Here is a 10,464-nt window from a genome sequence, read left to right on the forward strand (position 1 = left end):
GAGAGAAAGAGAGATATTTTCAATTAACAAAATAAATATATTAGAAACTTACATTATTACATTATTACATTATTACAAACTATACCAAATTATCAAATTTAGACCGATATAAAAATAGCCGTAAATAATTAGATTGGATGAACGAAGCATGTGACTAGTCAAATGCAAACGTACTTAACAAATATTCAAACTTTATTTTTTTTTTTAAATAGCTTTAAGCGAAAATATTTTATTCTATATTTTCGACTTTTATATGAGGAATAATTTCCTTCTTGGTTGTATCGTCACGACTTCCAGAGCACCCTGTATGCAACTCTTTAGTAAAATTAAATTATTTCATGAAAATATTTAAAATTTTCTTAGGGATTTAGTCAGTAAATTGGAAATGGATCTTCAAACGGCCGAGACTGGCACTCAGAAGAACGAATGCAATAAATTGAAAGAAGAGATCGAACAACTGAGAGGCGAGCTTGAACACCGCATGTTAAAGGGTGATTTTAACTGCAACGCCCGAATTCTACATTTCACGATGAATCCCGCATCGATGGCGGAGAAGCAAGCACAGGAAAAACAAGCGGCTCTGTTACGAGAAGTGGAAGAACTTCGTGCTAAAGTGGCGTCGGGAAATTATGGCACAACTGTTTCATCGTTACAGACGCAAGGTAGATAAACTTAATTAAAGCATAATAAAGCATATTTTTATTTTTCATTATACGAAGTAATACATTTTTATTTTTTTTTAATACAGAAATCGCGGAGTTGAAGCAAACGCATGAAATAAAGATAGCGCGTTTGAAGGAAGCTTTCAAAGCATCCTCACAAGAGTACCGCCAAGCGTGCTATCAGTTATTCGGTTGGAGAGTGGACCGAACAAAGGAAGGTTGCTACAAGCTGTCGAGTCAATATGCAGAGTCGCCAGATGATTTCCTGTTTTTCCACGTAGGTGAAGAGGGTGTAGATATGTTGGAAACTGCTTTTTCTGCGAATTTAGGCAGTTTGATTGAACAATATTTGCAAAAACAGCGTAGTGTTCCTATGTTTCTTAATGCTGTACAATCTGATCTGTTTAGCCAGCAAACAGTGACAAATGTCATAATATAATATTGTTTCATGTTTATAAATAAAACTAATATTACTATTTATTAAGCTTTAGTAGGCTTCATATACAATAGATAATAAATATATACAGTAAATAATAAATTTCTATAATTCTATCTATACAAAAGCTGCATTTATTCATACATTTAATTTATTACGTTTTTATTTCAAATTAATTACTTCATAAATGATATAACAATAATTTTCACAATCGTTAATTTATTATTTCATGAATCTATTCTATCTTATGTTGATAATATATCTTTCCTATCTTCAGTTGCTACGAGAAATAATCTGTCATAATAGTTTCGAATAGGTTCTTTCATCTGAAATTTCTACTTAATTAATTATAAAGATTAATAAGAAAATATATGATAAAATCAATTAAATATTATGTTATAATTTGCAACAGAATGTTAATATACGTATATAAAATATTTATATCTCTCGGATGTAATAAACGTCTCTCTTCTGTGGAATAATCTACATACACATTCCATAAAATTATAAAAATATTTAAGATAAAATTTGAAACTTTATACAAAATTAACAACAATTTATATTGTTAACTAATTTTTTAAAATTGATAGAAATGCATCAGCAGATATTGAAATGAAAATGTTTCTTTCTATCTTATGTAGAATAAAAAATCAGATCTCTAAATGAAGTTATCAAATGGAGTTGTTAAAACTCAATTATATGAAATTTTTGTTGGCTACTACTAAATATGTTTTTATATCGTCAATTTTTATTATATGATTTGTTATTTCTCCATGATTCTTTGGTAAAAGCACACATCGAGAAGACTCACTGAACTCTTATCACGCATAAAAATCTTACGAGAGGATGTCGAAATTGAAAATCGCGTCGGGCCATCGGCGATCGTCTCGCGGGAGACGTTACCGTCTCAGACTCAGGCTCTACGTGCCTAGAAAAGGGAGGCCTGTCCCAGAAGAACGATTCCCATTGCTTTGTTCGGCGAAGAAACTGTGATGGTGTTCATTAGTGAATGAGCCAGTATATGGATTCGTCTATTATATGTGAACAAATGTACCCTCACACATTTCTAAAAAGTAGCGTTTGTTTATATGTAAATGTGTATGTGTAAATGTGTGTGCGTGCGCACGCGCGCGCGTGTGTGTGTATCTGGTTGACCAAAAGCATTTCGTGGTAACGAAAAGGAAGAGAGATAGATAGCCAGAGAAAGATAAATAGAGAGAGAGAGAGAGAGAGAGAGAGAGAGAGAGGAGGGGAGGGAGAAGAACGGTCGTCTGTATTGGAGCTGACGACGAGAACTTGATATAACGGTGCCAGCTGCGAAGGGACTCGAGTCAACGGGAACTCCCGAGCTGAAACTCCATTATCCTTAATTATAATCGCGTTTAATCGCAAACTCATCCTGCGCTCTCCCTCGCATACGTGCCGCCCTCGTACCTCGCAGACCCATCTTCATCCTTGTCTATGGTCTCGTCTACGTTCTCGTCTACGTGCATCTCGCTTCATGCCACCAGCCGCAGCCGCTGCTGATTATCAATCCAGAATCAACGCAAGGGTGTTTCTCCACAATGGGGATGAAGCAATGGGCGGGTTTATCGAAGAAGAAGATTATCTGTTAACATCATTGAGAGAGACAGAGAGAAAGAGAGAGAGAGAGAGGGGGGGAGGGAGGGAGAGAGAGAGAGAAAGGGAAGAAGAGAGAGAGAGAGGGGGGGGAGGGAGGGAGAGAGAGAGAGAGAAAGGGAAGAAGAGAGAGAGAGTGAGAGAGGGAGGGAGGGAGAGAGGGAGAGAGAGAAGCTTGCAGTCGTTCTTTCCCGGATCGACGCATTACAAAGCGCATCGGATGTATTGACGGTGATGGTTTAAGTGCCCTGAGGGTGCCACCGGGAAATATCGACATTGGACCGGGGGCCACGTGAAGGTGTATGATTAATGCCGCGGAGCCGCAACACATGCCGCAGAGATATCGCATACGGAAATTGATTCTAATGAGGCCTCACGCGAGAGAACTGCATCTATCGACGATCGGTGATCGTTTCCATCGGTGTGAAATGCGCTTGTCCCGCTTTGATCTCGCCTGGGGCTAACTTTGATCAGACATTATTTACACGAGAGCGCCGGCATATAGAGCGTCGCGGTTTCGGGTTGCTCTCTCCGAAAGCGTGTGGCGGCTTTCCGAATGGAACGTCTATTTCTTCTGAGTAGATGAGACGAGCTCAACCGATCCCACCGAGATCAAAGCGATCTTTTCGGTATTGAGCACGAGAATATCTTCTAGCTTCCGCTTAAGCGCACGTCAAAAGCTGCAAGGATTATACAACTGCAAATGTAAAACGAGATGATTGTAGAAACTTATCTAGTAAAATTTCGATTATAAAACGTATTTTTACAAAATATCTTAATTCGTCGCATTTTTCTGTTATCAAGTTAAATCTCCGATCTATTGGATCCATTTAGTTATATTACATTTGCAAATTTGAGTTATTGTTATTAACTCTTTAAGGATCGGAGCTTTCTCAACAAAGTAACTCATAGAAGGTCTCGTTTTCTAAGGATTTTTAAGATTGTTGAATTTGATTCTAGCCTCAGACTTCTAAAATTCAAATTTCAGATAATATTAGGTTGAGTAAAAAGTCATCGCGTATTTTTTAGCTCAAAGTTGTATATACAATATCTTCGTCAATAATGAATGAAATTCAAATTTAAAAAAAGGGTTTTAAAGCTTGAAATCTCTACTTTTAAAAGCTTATCACATTTTTTAAGTTTATATGAGTTTGATAATTTTTACATACCAAAAACTACGAGCTGAAAAAGACGAAAAATTTTCTTCTCACTTTGTGGATTTGTAACGTGTCCAAAACGAATTTGAGAAAATTTTCGATTACCTATCGTGAAAGCTTGATACTTTCCCTACAAAATCGTTTTTTTTTAATATTCCTACGACTTTTGATTACTGAGTTATCGCGGATTAAATAAAAGAATTATTTTGACTTTAATTGCTCATAACTCCATTAAAAATTGTCGTATCGTATAATTTAAAAAAGAGATTTTTAAAGCTGAAACTTTACTCTATCAAGATATATTTATATTGTTGGTAAGAAAGTAATTGCGGTTTTTACTGATAGATGTCTTTTAAAAAAACGCGATGACTTTTTACTTAATCTAATATAATCGACCGGATTATCATAAAATTTGGTTTTAAGTTATTAGTACTGTGCGTGCGTGCGTATGAGTTTGAATGTATAATAATTATATTCTTCACATTGCAAATTTGAATTATTATTATTAATCTTTTGAAGACCGAAGCTTTTTAACAAAGTAACTTAATTATAGAAGATCTCGTTTTCTAAGGGATTTTGATCTGAATTCGATTCTGACTTCAGACTTTTAAAATTTAAATTTCAAAACAATAATCTAATTATCGTGAAATTTTAGAAAATAATTCTTTCGCTGAATTCGAATATAACCTGAAAATGATAAATTTTTAAACAGAATAGTAATCTTCAATGAAGGAGCATCTAGTATCACAGGGTTTGTAATCAAAGTTTGGAAAGTCAGTTTGGAAATCGGTAAACTAACTGTTTATGTTGTACTGATGAGCTTTAAATGAAGCGAAACTGGAAACTTGATGTTACTTCGCAATTTAAAATTCTCTAAAATCAAACTTTATGATAATCAAATTGGCTGCGTTCAGCAGAAGAAGCAGCTTTACAAGTGTTGTAAAATTCTTTAATATGATTTGTCTCGTCTTTATAGTTCTCCAACTAAATTTAAATATATAAATTATTTTTTTAAATTTCGTCCGCTATATTGAAGCTACCATTTTGAATTTTTTTATTTTTGTCCTCAGATTCGATAAAGCTACATCAAGGCTACTTTTCGTTATTTACTGCGAGTACTGATAAACTATAATTCACGTTATGTATACAGATTTTTAATACTTGCAGTAAATAACGCAACTCAAATTATCTCATATAGATCAAACATAAACACCGAACGAGCAGTTTACAAAACAAAAAGGGATGATCTCAAATGTCCACAAAAAAGATTAAAATAAATTTATAATTAGTGTTTATTGTTTTTCATATTTATGCTATTTTATACTTTTTGAAATTAAGTAATGCTTTTTAGTTAATGTAAATTAAATTAATCTCCCAGACACAGCATCTGTAAGTAACTGTGTTACAGATTTTGAAGATCTAGCTTCAGAGGGTTAACAAAGAGATTATTTTGTCGCCAGCCTTCAGCACATCAAGAGATCATCAAGAGAATTCACACTGGCCAAAATTATTATATCGGTTTCAACACAATCTTTGATCACTTAAGAAGAATTGATTTTACGTGAATTTCATTTACTCTCAAGTCGATCCCCCGAGCCGCATAGATTTTGCCCTGCGGGCTCAGCAAAGATATATCTACCGTGATCTCACGAAATCAAGTTTCGCACGATGCTCTCTCGATCTCGCGCGTGTCGCTTTAGTGGATCCTCGAGATCGTTCTTCGACCGCGCAAAAAGCCTACGATATACATAGGTACCGCGTACGAGGATCCGTCATCGTGGTGAAGACACCGCAGAGAAAGATAATCAATCGGGATGTAGAGGTAAACCGGTATCTTATCAAAGTTGGCCCATCTTCGTGAAACTTGCTCGTGTCTCCGTCTCCCAGGGTGGCCGAGGGAGGGACGTGAGAGCGAGAGAGCACTCTCTGAGGATGGGGCAGATCGTGTGTGTAACGTGTACGGGATGCGGGGGATGAAGAGAAACAGAAGGCGAAAGGAGAGAGTCGCAGGAGCGGAAGAAGGAAATACCGGTAGACTCCGTGCTAACTTTCGCGTCGGTGTGCCAGAGGCACTGCCAGAAGGAACTTTGTCGATCAGAGTTGCGAAGGAGATTCTCCAGCTATATCGGCAGTGTCACCTCCGTAGATACCTCGTGAGGAACAGTCGTGGACCTTGTGGCGAAAGGGTTGAATACATCGGTGCAGCGGTAGAATAATGCAAGGGGTTGCCTCCCGCCGCCGCGCCGGAGGTACGTTTCGCGTTCTTCCACGGAATCATTTTCGGACGATTCGATTTGCTTCTACTGATACGGCACGATTAATCTCTTAATATTACTAAAAGTAGCAATTGCTATCAAACTTCGCTAATTTGAGTTTACAATCAATTTCATTTGTGACGATTACTCGTAACTGCAGCAGAAATTTCTCTATAGGAGAATCTAATCCTACCAGCCGTCCTACAAAGTAATAATGTAATTATAAGAGACTTACTTTACATACAATAACATTGTTATTATGAAAAAAATGCGTGAATTAAAAAAAGAAATAAACCCTTTGCGATGGGTATAACTAAATGCAGCGGAAAATCTGTAACTGAGATCGAAGAACTTGGTTGAAAATGAAATCGAAATTAATATGGTAAAAAGTTAAGTTTGATATGCCCTGTATTGTTAAAAATCTCATTAATTTTGACTTTTTATCCCATTGTGGTCCATTTATTTGACTCATACTTTATTTCGGTGAAATTAAAATCCTTTATAGACATGTAACAAAAATAAAATTTGGAAAAGTTAAGCTTTTTTTGCAGACGGATAATTGGATGTACAGACAAATGGACGACCCCAGACTGTGAAATTATGAAGTAGTTCGCTGCGCTACACTTCTTAATAAAGCATGTACGGAAAGAACAGTTTTGCTGAAGTTTTAAAAATTTGGTTAGATATAGATCTAGAAATAATTTTGTTTATATTAAAATAATTATGTGGGACACTCAAAGTTAGAATACATAAAATTTTTTGCAGCATTTACTTATCATGCTTGAATTTTCTACATAATTATTTTGATGGTCCAACAAAATTATTTTCAGAGCTACAACTGTAGCTAAATTTTTTTTAGATATTTCAGTAAAATCGTTCTTTCCGCGTGGAAGTTGGAAAAACAATTTTAATACGTGCAGGAAATGTAAAGGAAATACGACATTTAATTAGTATAAAGATAGATATTCATACATTCAGTATAACTAATCACGCTGTCGTAATTCATCTTTCTGGCATATTTAGGATATACGAGGCTTTTTATGGCGGAATGATATTTTCAACATTGCGCGATGCTGAAGAACTTGGCGAGATGATCGCTTAAGACTCAGCGAGAAAGCTGAGAAGACGTAGGATACGAACGCGAAGTAGGTCAGAGAAGGATAATTATCTATTTCTCGGCTCTATTACACCTAAAGTACCAGCTAAAGAGGAAAAAGCTAGTAAGGAGCACGGCAGGCACGAGGAGGCAGCAAATCACTTTAATTTTCAAAATCGTTATGGCAATAACCCCGGTGAAAACTTTTCAGGTGCACTCGCGCGTGCTTTTAAGCGACAGAAATTGTGCGAAAGATATTTTCGCTTGTGTTATAACGTGTATACACAGGCTTAATAACATTCGCTTTTTTCTTTTTTCTTTTTTTTTTTTTTTCAACGTGCGCTTCATTCTCTTTTCAAGGCCTTTTAATTCATGGAAAAGGAGAGGCATGCGTAACATGCGCAAACGGATATGTTGCTGTAATTTAAATTTTTAATTACAAGTCGCAATTTTGAGAGCCTCGCCATTTCCACATTCCCGTCGCGGGCCGCAAATTTAATTTCGAGGCCTTTGGCGAATCTGAAATTACGATTAATCGCCCGGATTCGCCGGAATAGGGAAACCGCCGCGAGTGACGCGTATGGTAGGAAATTTCACCTCGGTGAATTTTGCTTCATTCGGCCTTTCATCCCCCCGGTTGCGAGCGAGCACACGAGAGCGAGTAACGAAGAAATATTAGCGCTAAGCTAGCGAATGAATACGAATCCGCACTTTAAATCTTGGAGAGGAGGTCGGGCGAACGGACAGGGCGAGGTCAGGGACCGAAATAAAAGGCTGACGCCCCGGCTAGACCAAGCGTGGGATGGTCAGAGGGTTGTAATTATCTGTTTCTCAGCTCCATTACACCTGAAGGACGAGACGGACGCCGCGCCGCCACTGCCGCCGTCGCCGCTATCGTGGCGAGAAAAGCGGAGCGGGCCGGCGCGGGTGGCGAACGTGACGGGAAATAAGAACAGGCCGAGTGGCAGCCGGAAATTACAGAGTCTACAAGCAGCAAGCACTGACAGTGAAACTGACAATATGTACGGAAGACACTAGGGAATAGCCGGGTGGAAAAGAAGTTTCGCTGACTACTCTTGGACGATTGTTCCTCGAATGTCCTCGCGTCGGCGGATGACAATCGATACTTTCTACAAAGGCAAGTCCACTTGGTCCTATCGCAAACGTTTAACTATTAAGCGTGTCCTATCGCGACGTAAAGTCTGATATACCTGGGAAATAACGGGAGAAAAATGGGAATAATAACGCATCAATATGCATCCATCATTCAAATCCAGATAAGCTTGATATTTAGATACTTGATGTTTGTGATCGATAATTGTGTCTTTATAGATATTTGTACATTCCTTATATAAGTCTGTCAATTTAAAATATATATATTAGTCCTACATAATACTAGTCTACATAATATTGGTCTACATAACACTGGCTAATTTAATATTGAAAGACAGTAATTAATTAGATACTTATTTATAGTATTAAATACATTGAACAACAGTGCTTTTAATCTAAAAATGTAATTTGATATATATATATATATATACCTGTATATATATGTATATAAAAAAAACTTGCATTTCTTAATAAGAAAAAGGTAATAGTTAAATTCTTTATAGAAATATAATACTGACCAAAAAAAATTTAATATTGAAAGATGGACAATTTTAAACGAAAAATGTGAAATATAAGAGCATAACATTTGTAAAGGATATTTCTGTTAAAAGCAATTTGTAAAACTTTGTAAATAAAAAATGGAAAATTGTTGCTTTATATTTTAAATAATATTTTCTTCTTTAGCTTTATCATTAAATATTAATGTTATAAAAAAAGATAATTATAAAATATTGTAGAATAAATGTGTGTGTGTGTGTGTGTGTGTGTGTGTGTGTGTGTGTGTAAAGGTAATAATAAAATAGTAATCAAAGTAGTGAAAACAGATCCAAAGATTCTTTATTTTTTTAAATGGACCCTCAAAATGTTAGAGTCTGAAACTTAATTTTTTTACTTATTATATATTCGAAGAAAAACGCGGACCATACTTATACATAATGAACAGTTTGAAAATGAAAAGTTTTTTTATGCTCTGAAAATTTAATTAAAAACTTTTTTGCTTTTATGATAAACCTTTAAAATATACAAAATATATTGTATATAAAAAGTATCTAATATATATTAGATACTTTTATCTTATACTGCTGACATCAGGTAAACGTAAGATGGTAACGATGGGGAACGTATTTCTAGATCGTACAATCGTACTTCGTATCGGACGTGTCCACTCATCATTGCCGCGAGTATGTTACGTTTCTTCGTAACGGCCACTAAGAAACTTCCGCTGCTGGCATCTAACATCCGACAGACAATTTTCTGCGGACAATTCGGCCGCAGCGTTCGTCGTCGTCGTCGTCGTCGTCGTCGTCGTCGTCGTCGTCGTCGCAGATACGGCGAGGATGAGACGCGCGGAAACGATAGTTGGCTCACTGGCAAGCTCCAATCTCCGGATGCCCTCTCGAGCACACCTCTATTAGAAGGGATGGGGGATATCTTCTCCCTTCGCGTCCCGATCGTTTCGCGATCCTTCCGTTCATGAAGGCAAGTCTGCCTCTAACGACATCGCCGTCTTCCTTTTTGCCGGGGAGAGACCGGCGGCTCTTTTCTTAAATGGCGAAAAACGGGTAGGAGGTCCTTTTGATGAATCGGTGCCGAACTGCGTCCGGCATACGTAAACCCCCAGAGGGAATCGCAGGCGATCGGGATGAACGATGCGTTCGTGCGAGGCGATGAAGCGAGAAGAATGGGCAAGATGCAGTGGCGATGATGCGAGACGACGGGGTGGAAACACTTGGAAGGAAAACCCAGGCACTTTTGCCGGTGGATACGTCCAGTATAGGAAATTAACCCTCGTTCCTCGCCGCCGCACGTCTTCCACTTTCTACCTCCGCCAGCTGGAAAAAAGGGGAAAAAACCGGGAGTGAGAAACTGCATCACAGAAGGTGCGTCAGTGCGAGTGACCGCTCGATCTATGATTATTTCTGTAGCTCTGTCATATCAATATATCTTTCTCGGACACATGGAGAGGCTATAATGTTATATTGCATTTAATTTCTGCGGTATTGGTATCCATACACGGAAAGAATAATTTTGATAAAGTATAATACATTGAAGAAAAAGTCAAAATATTCAGAAGCAAATATATTACTTGTGATGTTTTTCTTTAATATTTATTTAATATATATAT

The 10,464-nt window shown here is 37.1% G+C and overlaps 1 protein-coding gene and 1 long non-coding RNA gene across 2 annotated transcripts in view; one reads left to right on the plus strand and one right to left on the minus strand.

The window, feature by feature from the left end:
- The window catches only part of LOC108745666 (mitotic spindle assembly checkpoint protein MAD1), a 3,784-nt gene extending 2,683 nt beyond the window's left edge, over window positions 1-1,101 (plus strand). Inside the window, exons 6-7 of the mRNA XM_018481963.1 lie at window positions 364-662; window positions 749-1,101. Of these exons, the coding sequence (XP_018337465.1) occupies window positions 364-662; window positions 749-1,101 (652 nt within the window). The remainder of the gene's footprint in view (window positions 1-363; window positions 663-748) is intronic.
- An 8,419-nt stretch (window positions 1,102-9,520) lies between these two features.
- The window catches only part of LOC108745667, a 3,269-nt gene continuing 2,325 nt past the window's right edge, over window positions 9,521-10,464 (minus strand). The window contains exon 3 of the long non-coding RNA XR_001939111.1: window positions 9,521-10,171. This is a non-coding gene — a long non-coding RNA (uncharacterized LOC108745667). The remainder of the gene's footprint in view (window positions 10,172-10,464) is intronic.

This window comes from Trachymyrmex septentrionalis, unplaced genomic scaffold, assembly GCF_001594115.1.
Source record: "Trachymyrmex septentrionalis isolate Tsep2-gDNA-1 unplaced genomic scaffold, Tsep1.0 scaffold143, whole genome shotgun sequence".
Classification (NCBI taxonomy): Eukaryota; Metazoa; Arthropoda; class Insecta; order Hymenoptera; family Formicidae; genus Trachymyrmex; species Trachymyrmex septentrionalis.